General features: G+C 43.9%; 1 protein-coding gene across 1 annotated transcript in view; it reads right to left on the bottom strand.

Annotated features, from left to right (window-relative positions):
* Positions 1 to 3,232, bottom strand: part of LOC146208691 (uncharacterized) — a 38,543-nt gene extending 35,311 nt beyond the window's left edge. Inside the window, exon 1 of the mRNA XM_084587309.1 lies at positions 3,117 to 3,232. Within this exon, the coding sequence (XP_084443435.1) occupies positions 3,117 to 3,181 (65 nt within the window). The 5' untranslated portion in view covers positions 3,182 to 3,232. The remainder of the gene's footprint in view (positions 1 to 3,116) is intronic.
* Between the last annotated feature and the right edge of the window lie 10,711 nt (positions 3,233 to 13,943).

Below are 13,943 nucleotides of genomic sequence, written 5' to 3'. Positions count from 1 at the left end.
GCTGCCTCTGCCAGCGTGGCAGCGGCAGCACTAGGCCTAGCCTCCGTGCCGACCTGAGCTGCAATCATGCATGAGTAGCATGCGCCGGAGGTCTCGCAACCTGACGCGGAGAGGACGTCTGGAGCTTCCTCGGAAATAGAAGATCTACTTCTTTGGAGACAGGACAGGTGCTTACAGGAACGGCAAGAATGTTCAGAGGAGCGATGAAGCCACCTTAGCAGGAAGATACTTCTTCTTCTTCCCCTTTGTGCTTTTGCTTTAAATCTTTAAATCTTTCTTTAAATCTTTAAATCTCAAAGCGGGGACGGGGCCAGCGCGTACCTGTTTTCCCCTATTTCGCTACTTAGGTACCTGGCACCCTTGTGCCTTTAACTAAGACGGCACAAGAGTCGTAATCTTGCAAGTGACGTATTCAAGTCCGACTGAAGCCCAGTCTTGGCGCCAGTTTTAAGCAGCCACGCTAACAGCCTATCCATTAGACTCAAGTTAAGTCTGGACTTTTAGTAAGACAGTCTTAAGATTGTTTGTGCAAGCGGGCCCTGGTCTCAGCCCCTTCCCATAGCAGCGACGGGTAACCACTGTGACCTTTAGAGCAGCTGCAGATGGGCTCCCAGCTCAAGCCGTCCGGTGGCCGCGGCATGTAGCCATGGTGCGCCTTATATGGAGCGGCGCCGCTGCTGACACCATGGCAACAGGAGGGGCTAACGCTGGGCTTCCAGCTTAAGTCGTCGCATGGGCGCAGCCAGTAGCCACGGTGCGCCGCAGATGGAGCGCTGCCGCTGCCGAGTGGGATCGCTGCCGTCATCATGAGCGGCGCAAGAAGAAGAAAAGAGAAGAAAAAGAAAAGAAGAAGAAGAAGAAAAGAAGAAGTAGGAGAAGAAAAAGAAGCAAAAGAGAAAGAAGAAGATGATGAGAAAAAAGATAGGAAGAAAAAGCGACAGAAGAAGAAAAAGAAGAAGAACGAACAGAAAGAGAAGCTACGTCGGCTTTGCTTACGCAATCTACCGGGTTAACTGAAGCTAAACCCCAGCAATTGTTTTTATACTTCAGCTATTTCATACACGTTGTGGCCTAGCATTCAAAGTAGCAAAGCTATGTCAAAAGTGTACGACCTTCGTTTCAAAAGGAGAGTGCTCACGCTGGAATGACGATTAAGAAGCTGCATTTAAGAAACTACAAAGGCACCATTATGAGCGAGCGAACGCTGGCATATTGAGCACATGGAGCGAAGACGGAAGTGCATACCGATGCGTGCATGGTTGGTATAGGAGGAGCATTGTTGCATCAACAGCCAGATTGTAGGCCCCATCCCGTTATGTGCACTAGTCAAAACACTAGGCGAGAAGAGGAACGGTACTATTCGTACGAACTTGAGGCGTTAGCGGTTTTATGAACTGCTGAGAAGCTTAGACCATACCTCACGGGAAATAAGTTCGTTGTTGCTACAGACTACAACCCTTTGAATACTACCTTGTCAAAGCGAGATTTGGTGCCACGCATAGGCAAGTGGTATCTGATGTAAAAAGAATGCTTGTAATCGCAACTCCACAAAGATTTATCAAAGATTGGGGAAAGGCTTACACCAGCCATCAATGCGAAGAGTTCTGCTAGCTGCGCAGTAAAATTCACTTAAAGAAAGCAGCGTGCGCAACTGGGAGCAACGTACAACTCGATATTCACAAAATAATTATAACGGCCGGCATTAGCAGTCTGTCAGAACGAAGCGACTGATATGACTGCAAAAAGCTATATCGCAGGGGCAATGGGGAATCAACAATGCTGTAAACCTACCTACGAAGACGACACCATTTAGTCTACTTTTCAACTTTCGCCCACGGAATGTGACAGGAGACCCAGTGCTTACCACCACCAACCTGTAGGTTGACGCCAGCCTCCTAAGGCTGCGAATGACGGAAATCGAGAAAGTCCGCATGGGGATTAGTTTCAACAAGCGAGGAAGGTTCCCTATCTCTCTCTCGACAAAACAAGCGTTCTTAGAGAGGACGCCAACAGCATCAGGGGAGTCGCTTAAGTTGAACCCAAAGTATAGGGGACGGAACAGTCACGTGTAAATGCTTTCAATAACAGATACAATGACAAGACTTCTCTAGGATACAAGGGATGCGCGTTTCTACAAAAGCGTAGGGTCGGCGGACCTGATGAGGCATTTCATATTTGCGTGTGTTTGTACTTGATGTGAGAAAAATGTAATGCCACGCAGGAATATATACCTGCTCTCTTGTTCCTAATAAACCACTTTGTCGACTAAATATTGTCCTAAGAGGAATAAATCAGGATCGCGCTGGCGGAAAATAACAGTAATCCTCTCTACCGGCTGTATATTATTCGCCTTTGAAATTTAAGGAAACTCGCAAGATCACTACTGTCAATATGTTTTAACAGCTGCTTTCCAATTTCTAACATTAATTTTGTGCTCCTCAGAATCTACCTTTCTGAGGGGCAGTACCTTTGTCACTTACTTAGGAGTGGCTCGATTAATGCCATCATTTGGGCCAGTCGATGAGGCATCATAGATAGAAGTCGCGTAACAAAACACGGACACAAGAATACACGGAAAAATTGCAAAACAAGAAAACCAAGAATACAGAAAAATCAGAACACAGACGAACACATGGACTGCGCTAGTCCCGTTTTTCGGTGTGTTCCTGTGCCCGTGTTTCCTTGCGCTGTTCCTATTCTGAGAGTGGCATTTTTTGCACGGATTTTCTTGTCAAGCTTGATCCCTGAAGTTTTCAGATCTAACTTTTCATACATCAGAATAATCTGGCGAATAACAAAGGGTGACAAACGAACACATTCAGTCCTTAGGCAGTGCAAATGTTCGCTCTTCAGGTTGGTCTATTGAGTATACCTGAGACGCATGAATAATGAAAATATGCCTCTTAGGAGTGCTACTTATGAACTTCTCGCTACCTGTGAACTAAATGTTGATTACAGGTGGTATACAGAAAGCACTAGAAATACTTCCGATATAGAAAATCATTATTAGGGGCAATTTGCATCTCTATAATTTGCGGTGTTTTCTCACTTTGCGACTAGAAGGATCTCACTTTAAATAATGAAAACAAAGCCTGCAACTCCAGCGTTATACTTACTCTGTTGTGCTGAGAAATAGCAGCAGACAATACAGCAGTGGCAAAGTAGTAGGCTTGGTTGACATTTTAATGGCTATCTCCTCAATGAAAATATACCCGGATACTCCAGAGAGCACAAGACATGATACTGCATAAATACTTACACTGCATCGCAGAAGGCAGGCACAGGGTGATGAAAAACAGAGCACAATCCATCAAGAAATTACAGGTGTGACGGGAACGTTTTTGCGCCTAGTTTCCACCTGCTGAATTTACAAAGGAATGACTGATGTTGGTTTAGGCAGAGTTTTGCCTAAACCCGCATCAGTCATTCCTTTGTAAATCTCGCCTTCTGATTTTTCGGTCGAGACACGTAAAGGCCGAAGGAGACTTTTCCATGATTTTAAAAATAATGCAGTCGTGAAACAATGTGTACAGTAGTCAAAGACCGTGTTGTCGCATGGCTGAAATGAATGAGGAAAAAATCCGTAAACTGCGGTAAAGAACAGCGAGAACTAAAATTGTGACTCGGCCATAATTTGAGCAAGCTTCTGATTTGATTTTCGACACAGCGCAGCAGACATCCGTATAAAGACTCGCATATGTGGCTCTTATTTGTGGGTCTGTCTTTACGTCTGGGACTGTAGCGTTGTAAGGGTGGTCGCCATCGAAGCGTTCACATTGTCATTTTATGTTGGCCGTGAGGCAAAATAATGTGCAGTGCAGTATGCTGTTGTATAGATAAAATATTTGTCAAAAGTTTTGCAGTGACGGTTGTAGACATTTAACCGTGCACATCTCGTATCGCATATTCAGGAGTGCATGTCTTCTAAATGAAAACACAGTGACCTGCATCAGTTGGGATTTTTCGATGCAAAATGAATGTGTTTTAAGTGTACAATGTATTTGTCGATCACCGCTTTTCATCTTACAAGACGGAGATGAGAAGATGCGCAACGTCGGGTCGCTCAATCTGAAGACTCTGTGGTCTGCTGCAGCATTATACGCTCGCACTGATTTCTGCATCGACGGTATTTGCCAAAAGCCTTACACAAATATAATGAAGCCTGTGGAGGCATACTTTGGTGTTCACCGCCATGCTGCTGCAGGGAGTTGTAGAATATTATATTAGCTTCTCTCAGAGCTGTTAACTCAGCAGCCGCAGCTGAAGTGCGGTGACTGGGTGTTTCCGCGATTGTGATGTGCATTGATGGTACTCACACGTCAATGGATGAAGAAGTAGCTGTAACAGAGCGTTCAGTATAGATGTGGCAATGTTAACCGTAGCGTGCACAGATGTGCTCAAGGGTTAAGTATTTAAGTGCGAGTCCTGGGATTTGATATTTTCTTTTGATGCCAGGAATAGTTGTCGAAATTTGATGTAGGAAACCTCCATGGTGGGAAAGATGACGATACTGCGCGTTGATATTGCGCAAACAGTAGATGGGAGAGTGCTGTCATATTTTCCTCTGAAAATGGGTGGGTAGCTTCACGTGCAAAGCGCAGCTGGGCACGAAGCAGCTCCTGCGGTATCAGTACAGTTATAGATAGACGTCTGCTCTCCGCCAGAGTACCCACTGTGGAGGTGTTCTTTGGAAGACCAAGGCACACCCTCAAAGCTTTGGCCTGCATGACTTCAAGTAGTTTTATGCTTGCCTGCGAAGGGCCTTGAAGAACAGGGAGGCTGTAATGCAGAAGGCCTTCACAAAGTGTTCCGTCGTATTAAAGAATCTGTAGAGCAGCCTCTTCTGTTCATTGAGAGCATACGGAATATAGATACGTATAAGGAGAGCTTGATCTTAAGTTTTTGAACATACAAAGAGCAGCGTAGGCAACTAATCGGCCACGTATTGATAAAGATTAGTTTCCACGTAATTGCAAAATAGATCTATATAACACCTGCATAAGCGTACAATGTTATGACGGAGACATGGATAAACGCGTCTGTGACTGAGATTCACACTGAAGCCAGTGGCGTCGGTCTTAGGGGTGCGTGTCCAGCTGCATAGTGGGGCTAAGTACGTTGCTTGCTCGAAAGTCGCATGTCAATAAACGACCAGCCAGTACGTTAAAACATATGAGCAATGCCAACGACTTAAGGAACGCACCCCCACGCCAGCTGTTCATTTGCAGCCCGTCAAGCTACCTACTTCACCGTGTGACTTTAGAGAGCCACTGCTGCGGTATTGTCCACGTATACAATCCACCAGATACGTGGAGACCGCTGCTCTCGTTGCTGCAAAGGCTACTGATGTTTCGTCATTCCTTCTAGACTGTTATTCTTGGTCATGGCGCACCCCATTTTATAAGTGACCGTGGACAGCAATTTACTCCCGTTGTCGTGAAAGAAATGCACTGGCTTTGTGGATCAGTCTACCGACTCTCCACACCATATCACCTGCAGACCAATGGTCTTACCGAGCCCACCAACCGCAGCTGACGACCATGCAGCCCATGTGTGCCTCATCTGACCATCACAACTGGGATGTAGTTCTACCGGATGTGTCGTACGATTATAACACCGCAAATAATGAGGTCACCGGGCATTCCCCCTTGTATTTGCTATATGCCGGAGCATCTGCTTTTCCCTCCATACCAGCTTCCCATTTTCCTCAAATGAGAATGCGTCCCTTGCTGAGATACTATGCCGTGTCTAAGAGGCCCGTCGTACAAGACACTTACGCAGACTCGCCTTTCAAAGCCGCGCGAAAAAGTACTACGACCTGCAGCTTCGTGCAGTGACTTACTCTCCTGGAGTTTTCGTCTGACTTTGGACGCCTATCCGCAAGCAAGGGTCCTGTGCGAAGTTTCTATACAAGTACAATGGCCCCTTCGTTGTGTTGGAACGACTGAATTACGTGAAATACGTCGTCACCAAAGTACCGACAGAAAACGGCTATTCCCGCAAGATCCAAGTCGTTTTTTCAAATTGAAAAATAAAAGGCATTCTTTGAAAGATATGTTATGTACTTGTACTTTTTATTTCCTTGCTCCATTTCCTGGTGCTGGACAGCAAATAGATGTCCTCGTACAGGGTTTCGCAGCTATTGTGTACCAAGGTTTTAAATAAAAAAAAAAGCTTACCCTCTCTTCCAAAGCCGAAGATAGTTGTTTTAGGAGCGATGTATTGCACTTGCTGGTAATTTTTCGTCGCGGCTTTTGAATAAGTAGTCGAAATTTAATCACTATTTAAACATAGCATCAAAAGCTCAGTAGTCAACAGGAACGTTGTAGAGCGGCAGAAGAAACAGGTGCGACCCAGGTGCTTCCGTCGTGATATTATAACGGACCCATTTTTACCTGTAAAGATGAACGCCTGCATTTAGGCAGGTTTTGTATTCCAGTTAGACGTGGACACGAGATTTTGGTGCGTTCATAATTTAATTGGTTTCTTTATTTCATTTAGTACGGTTTATCACTTGTGTAAAGGAAGTTATACGAGCTTTAACATTTTAGTATTAATTTACTGCAGAGTTAGGGAACACACAGTGTCCGATATAAAAAGTGACAGAGACATAATATAGGCGTTAGGCTTTGTAATGTAGAAAGCTCGATCCTGACTACGGAAACGTACATCACGCAAAAAGCATCACTTCCAAAAGTATAAAGAATGAGATAGGACTTGACCTGTAAGGTCGTTTTCTTTGACTGTCGTTTTTGCGCAACATTCCTTCCCATCGGCATGAAACAACTTACCAAGCAACTTATCTTGCTAAACTACCCTAAACGCCTTGCCTTAGTATAAAGCTATATTCCTGTTAGAGGCATTCAGCTGCAAGTTGCCTCTCGGATGCTTAATATCATTGTGTACTCTAACATGTATCAGAATAAATGTTGCATTTATTGTTTTGCCACTTCTGTAATTTAGGAAGCTTTCGCAGTGCTTCTAACATATTATTCTACTAGCCATCAGGCCCTGAAGAGCCTATAAGGCTATGGATAAGCGCGTTATTTAACATAGTAGCTTCTGAATTTCGTTGTCTACAACTACCGTCTTGTATCTTCATAATTACGCTCCTCGTTTCCTCTTCAATATGATTTGTTATTTTGCATTTAACGGCCTTTATTCGCAAGATTTTATTGATCTTTCAATGTGATAATTTTTGGTGTTCTGTACAGAATACTATCAAAAGTGAGAGAGTCCTTAGGCTTTGAAGTCAATCGGTCATTTTCTGACATTGAAAATAAATCATTTCCAGACGTCACTGGGGATATAAAATCACTGTCCGCGTCTCCATTGTACATCGCAAGTGAGTGATTACTACAGTGGTGAGAATAACAGTTAGTACTGCACTACATCGATCATAGCATGTGAAATGGGCAACTGCATACTGGACATCAACGTCAGGTCTTTAAAAATGAACAACACCAATAAGCTACTTCTGTCCGCAATAGGTACTCTAAACTCCTCAAAGCAGTCTTAAGAAATATGAAGAGGTAACTATTTTAAATCCCGCATACTTGCATAAGGTACCTCGAATCGTGGCACAACGACGACAAAGTAGAAAGAGAAAAAGAAACACAGCACAGGCACACATCCAACTGTAGTAGAATCAAAGAAATCTAAACCTCCCCTTTCACTTAAAACTGATTGTTGGGCTAGTTGGTGCATAGTCACATAAAGGAAAGGTTAACAGCGCAAAAATACACTCACAAATAGGCACAAATAGACCCACAGGACCGGCGCTGAATCCAACTTCTTCCTCGGAACATCACATACAAACTTCTTCTTCAACATACAAATGCTCCCACAAAGTCAGCAACAAAGTCGTCATAGCAATTTTGGCCATTAACCAGTCGACCTTCACTATAATTCTGTGAGAGAGATGGTTCACCAATACATTTTGAACTAAGTCTTTTTATAAACGAGGCTTCTAACAGCTCACAGGCAAGATTATCCCTGCTCCTGCCTACAATCTTAATTTCTTTGAACGTCGGTTCACATTTTGTCTTCAAATCGCACGATTTTCAATGAACAGGTATATGTAAATTTTGATTGTTTTTTAGAGAGCGCATATGTTCTGCAGCCCTATGGTTCACACAGCATCCAGTTTGCCCAATGTATACCTTTCCACAGGCTAAGGGTATTTGGTAAATAACCCCTGGGGCGCATTTGACAAAGGGCTTGACATGCTTTTTAGTGCAGCCTTGTCTTCGACCGGCATTGCCCATGACTCGTCCGCACATGCCAGCCAACTTTTTGGGGCCGGAGAAGACCATTCTGACAACGTATTTGCTTGTGAACTTCTTCATATTATGTGCCATCTTATGTATATAAGCGGCAACAATAGGTCTGGATCCATTCTTCGCGTCATAGTGTCTTTTTTTTTAAACGTTTGTGTCCCTTCATATTCTGCAACAGGGACTCCATAACGGCTACCGCTAGGTGTTCAGCATATCCAGCTGACAGAAGCCTTGTAATCTGGTTATCAAAGCTCTGTTTCATCATGTGACAACAAGATCTTCGTAAAGCACACTTTAACGCCTGCATCATAATCGCTCGCCTAATAATCTTGGTGTGCGCAGATTCATAAGGCAATAAATCCTTACAAACTCTTGGCCGGTAGCACCAGCATACACTTTTACGTGTGAACTTAAGATTAAGGTCTAAAACAGCAAACAGTCATGCAAATGTATTTCCGACGTGAACTTTAAGCCCTCGCCGTAATCTTGCAAAATATCTAGTATTTGTGCCACGGTTTCCTTGTAAACCACGTTTTCCTGTCTTCAAAATGACTAAAAAGTCGTCAGCATATCTACAAACCTTCAGAACTATCCCACAATCAGCGCCGCGGTCCTGTATGTCTATTTGTGCCTATTTGTGGGTGTCTTTTTGCGCTATTAACCTTTCCTTTGTGTGAATCCCCTTTAACAAACAAGCATAATTTCCTCCTCTGCACCCAAACACATCCAAGCGGCATTCCGCTTCTATTCCCTGTATATATGTCTGCTCAACAATAAAAGTTTTTCAGAAATAGAAATTAAAATTAAAAATCAAGAACCCTTAAACAAAAGGCGGTACCAGCCAACAAACGTCCGACACCAACGCGCACAGCATCCTAACTAGAAAACCAAGAATATCAAAACTTCAATCATTTAGACACCACCGAAAAGCCATACATCGGTCACAACAAGTCAGAATCCTTATGAAATTTCGTTTCAGCTTAATATGAAATAAAGTTCGGCTTTAGAGGTCTAACGTCCCAAAGCAGCTCAGGCTATTAGAGAAGCCGTAGTGGGGGGCTCCGGATATTTTGATCACTTAGGTTTTTAATAACATGCACTGACATCGCGCAGCACACGGACGCCTTTCTTTTCGTCCCCATTGAAAAGCGGCCGCTGCAGCCGGGATTCGATCCCGCAACCTTGGGCACAGTAGTCATGCGCACTAACCACTGCACCACCACGGCGGGGTGTAAGGTAAAAGAGCCATCACTGGCACATCTGCTGCCTTTCTTTTTTATCCAATGCGGTTCTAAACTATCGCGGGCAACCTGATTCCGTCTCCTGTCGAGGATCTTAAGCGTATGAGCTGTGACGCACTCTTGTTGTTCCGACAATGAGGAGCCAAACTCGACCCTTTTCCATTCCCCAAAAGGCTTCCCTTGTTTCTTTACTATATCAATTATACAATGCCCAGTCTGGTCTATGTATACATTTCCACACGTGAGTGGAATATCAAACAACACCCAAACCTCAGAGGCTACAAAACGCTTCCAATATCTGTTCTCATGATGTACTTTCGTATCACTCCTAATTTTTACATATTTTCTTTGACTGTCTTTAGAACTGGGTCTGGCACACTGTCCAGGTCTGTAGCTCTGGTTCTACAAGATGCTTTGCCATCTCCATTCGGGCTCGTTCTCCCAACGATGAAATACATTTTATGAAGCGTAAGGAAGTCGCAGCTATTTTTATCCCGTGAACATATCGTCTTCTTTTGCAAGATTTGAAATTATCTACGCAAAAAGCGGTCTACTCCTCCACATCTTGTAAAACTGTTTTTTCAATCTTTAGCGTGAACATATTGTTGCCAAATGTTGCCTTACATACCTGTTTGCAAAATGAATATACATGGTTTTTTGGAGTAACATATACGGACATGTTTCATGAAGGTACTGGCCTAGTGTAATTAATCACTCTTCCATATAAAGATCCCATGTCTCAGTGAGTTGATGAGCAGAACAAATGGTGCCATCGTCTGTGTAAATAATTAACTGCTCTGCTGGTATACCAGATAATTTCAAAGCCAATAGGATGACTGCAAAAAAATGGATATTTGTAAGTTAGTTACTGGTAAAACCCAGAAAATAACTGTGAAGTCAGGACTCCAATCCGGTTTGTAATTAAGTTCCAGCGACATCAACATCGACATGGCACAGAGGTTCTTGCTAATATCTACAGAGCAAGCCGGCGCCGAACTCTATGCAGGGTTTAATATGCGGGGTTAACCCCTTAAGCCACCAAGAGCAGTGCAAACATCATAGCTCGGTGCGTTATCGACTGCAAAACGACAACGTTCAGCCAAAACTAAGAAGAATGACCGTTGATTTAAACACCTAAATGTTTGACGCATTCAAAATGCTTGGTACAAATTTTGTCAAGCACAGAAGACACCTAGGTGCTAAACTTGCCCATGAAGCGAAGTGGCCCCCACAGCTATTGCAAAAATATTAATAGCAGTGGAATTTTGTTTCCCTTAACAGGTACACTTAAGAGGATATGCAGTTTCTACAAATATGTTATAGGTCTAAACATTGACAAACATCAATCACATTATAGAAAAGAGAAACATTCTATTGGTGTGATCTGCTTATACAATTTCGCCGCTATAGTTTTTATGCATTAGCGTATAAAGATCGTCGTTCAGCAGGCAAAACGCAGCAACAGCTTGGCTTCAAACTCTATAGGTAACACATCTGTCACTTTACGTGATAGCGAATACAGCTGATTAGGGCGAGAGGACGTCAGAGCCGCCGCAACTTAGAACATGGCTGGCGTCGAGGAGGAGCCCGCGCTCTTTCCTACTGCCTTTTCGATCGCCGCCGAAACCAATGGGAGCTCTTTTCCTTATGTCACGCTTTTCGCCGCCATAAGGAGCGCGAACATCTCATTGTTCGATCCGCGACTGCATCCGCGGTGGAGGGTGGGGCTGCTCAGCACCGAAATGAAAGAAGGCACAACTTTGCTTTATCTGCTTTTCGCTAGCGTATTCCACATAAGAATGAAGCCTTTACCATAAACTGTCCCTCTTAGAACCATCAAAAAGACAAATAATGCTTCGTCAAAAGTATAACGACAGACACAGCTGTCCTGCACGCTTCTGTGAAGGTGGTGTAGTGATCCATTCTTTGCTAACGTCCCTTCGCCCATACAGAAATACCCCGCCGCAGAGGTGATGTGGTTGGGACGCTCGACTATTGGGCGCAAGATGCATGTTTGAATTCCGGTTGCGGCAGCAACTTTTCGAAGGAGTAATTTACACCTTTTATTTCACGTTGCATAACTAACCTAAAAATACCTCTTTAAACAACCTGGCCAAATAGCAGTTCAACGAATAACGTTCTCTGGGATCAGTATTCTCATCATCATCATCATCAGCCTGATTATACCCACCGCAGGGCGAAGGCCTCTCCCATATTTCTCCACTTAACCCGGTTCTGTACTAGCTGCATCCACTTGACCCCTGCGAACTTCTTAATCTCGTCCGCCCACCTAACGTTCTGCCTCCCGCTGCTACGCTTTCCTTCCCTTGGAACCCAGTTTGTTACCCTCAGCGACCATCGGTTATCCTCTCTTCGCACTACATGTCCTGCCCATGTCCATTTCTTCTTCTTAATTTCCACTAGAATGTCGGTAACTTGAGTTATTTCTCTGACCCACTCTGCACGCTTTCTATCTCTTAATGTTACCCCTACCATTTTTCGTTCCATAGCCCTCTGGGTTGTCCTCAACTTAAGTAGAACTCTCTTGGTTAGCCTCCACGTTTCAGCCCCATAGGTGAGTACAGGCAAGATGCAACTGTTGTATACTTCCCTCTTGAGCGATACCGGTAAGCTGCTAGTCATAATCTGCGAGTGCTTGCCAAATGCGCTCCATCCCAATCTTATTCTTCTTGTTATTTCCTTTTCATGGTCCGGATCTGCGGTTACAATCTCTCCTAAGTAGACATATTCGCCTACTACTTCCAGTATTTCGCTACCTAATGTAAACTGCTGTTCCTTTCCGTGGATGTTGAACATTACCTTAGTCTTCTGCATATTGATTTTCAAGCCTACCTTTCTACTTTTCCTGTCTAGGTCATCAATCATTATTTGCAGTTCATCCCCCGAGTTGCTTAGCAAGGCAATGTCATCAGCAAATCGCAGATTACTGAGGTATTCTCCATCTACCCTTATCCCTAACTGCTCCCATTCCAAGTCTCTGAATACTTCTTCTAAACAAGCTGTGAATAGTACTGGGGAGATTGTGTCTCCTTGCCTAACACCTTTCTTTATGGGAATTTTGTTACTTTCTTTATGGTGAACTATGGTTGCTGTGCAGCCACTGTATATATCTTCCAGCACTTTCACGTACGGCTCGTCTACCCCCTGATTTCGCAATGCCTGCATCACCGCCGAGGTTTCAACTGAGTCAAATGCTTTTTCGTAATCAATGATTGCTATGTATAAGGGCTGGTTATATTTCGAGCATTTTTCTATCACCTGATTGATGGTATGGATATGACCGATAGTAGAGTACCGTTTCCGAAACCCTGCTTGATCCTTTGCTTGATTGCAGTCTAAGGTTGTCCTGATTCCATTAGCGATTACCTTAGTAAATACCTTATACGTAACAGACAGTAAGATGATTGGTCTGTAATTTTTAAGGTCCTTAGAGTCCCCTTTCTTGTGAATGAGGATAATATTTGCATTCTTCCATGGTTCCGGTACCGTCGATGACACCAGGCACTGCGTATACAGGGTGGCCAGTTTTTCTAGCACGATATCCCCCCCCCCCCGTCCTTCAGCAAATCTGTAGTTATCTGATCCTCTCCAGCTGATTTCCCCCTTTTCATATTTTCTAGTGCTTTCTTGACCTCGTCCTTCGTCACTGGCGTCTGGCTGTTTTTCTCTACCGCTAATCTCATTACGGTCCTGACTACTTTGGCTACTGTAGAGATCTGTATAGAACTCCTCGGCTACTTTGACTATCTTGTCCATATTCGTGATGAGGTTGCCCGCCTTGTCCCTTATCGCATACATGTGGTTTTTGCCTATGCCCAATTTCTTCTTTACCGCTTTAAGTCTTCCCCCGTTCTTTACAGCATGCTCAATTTTCTCCATGTTATACTTCCTTATATCGGCCACCTTGCGCTTATTGATTAGCTTTGATATCTCGGCCAATTCGATCTGGTCTGTTGGATTGGAAGCTTTCATACTCTGGCGTTTCTTAATCAAATCTTTCGTCTCCTTAGACAACTTGCTGGTATCCTCTCTAACTATCCTACCGCCTACGTCAACCGCGCACTCAGTAATGATATCTCTGAAATTATTGTTCCTTGCCTCTAGGGTAATTTCGCCATCCTCAGTTAGAGCTGAAAACCTATTCTGTAGCGAGATCCTGAACTCTTCTGCCCTCCCCCTCACCGCTAATTCGTTGATGGGTTTCTTTCTTACTAATCTGTCGCGTTCCTTCTTCAGATTTAGGCTAATTCAGGACCTCACCATCCTGCGGTCACTGCATCGCGCTTTCCAGATTACCTCTACATCTTGCATAATGGTGGGGGTTGAACACATTATGAAGTCGATTTCATTTTTAGTCTCTCCATTAGGACTTTTCCATGTCCATTTCCGGTTCTTCCGTTTG

The sequence above is a fragment of the Amblyomma maculatum genome, chromosome 1 (assembly GCF_055883805.1).
Source record: "Amblyomma maculatum isolate TAMU_Amacu chromosome 1, ASM5588380v1, whole genome shotgun sequence".
Taxonomy (NCBI): domain Eukaryota; kingdom Metazoa; phylum Arthropoda; class Arachnida; order Ixodida; family Ixodidae; genus Amblyomma; species Amblyomma maculatum.
This window is presented reverse-complemented; position numbering and strand designations above follow the sequence as displayed.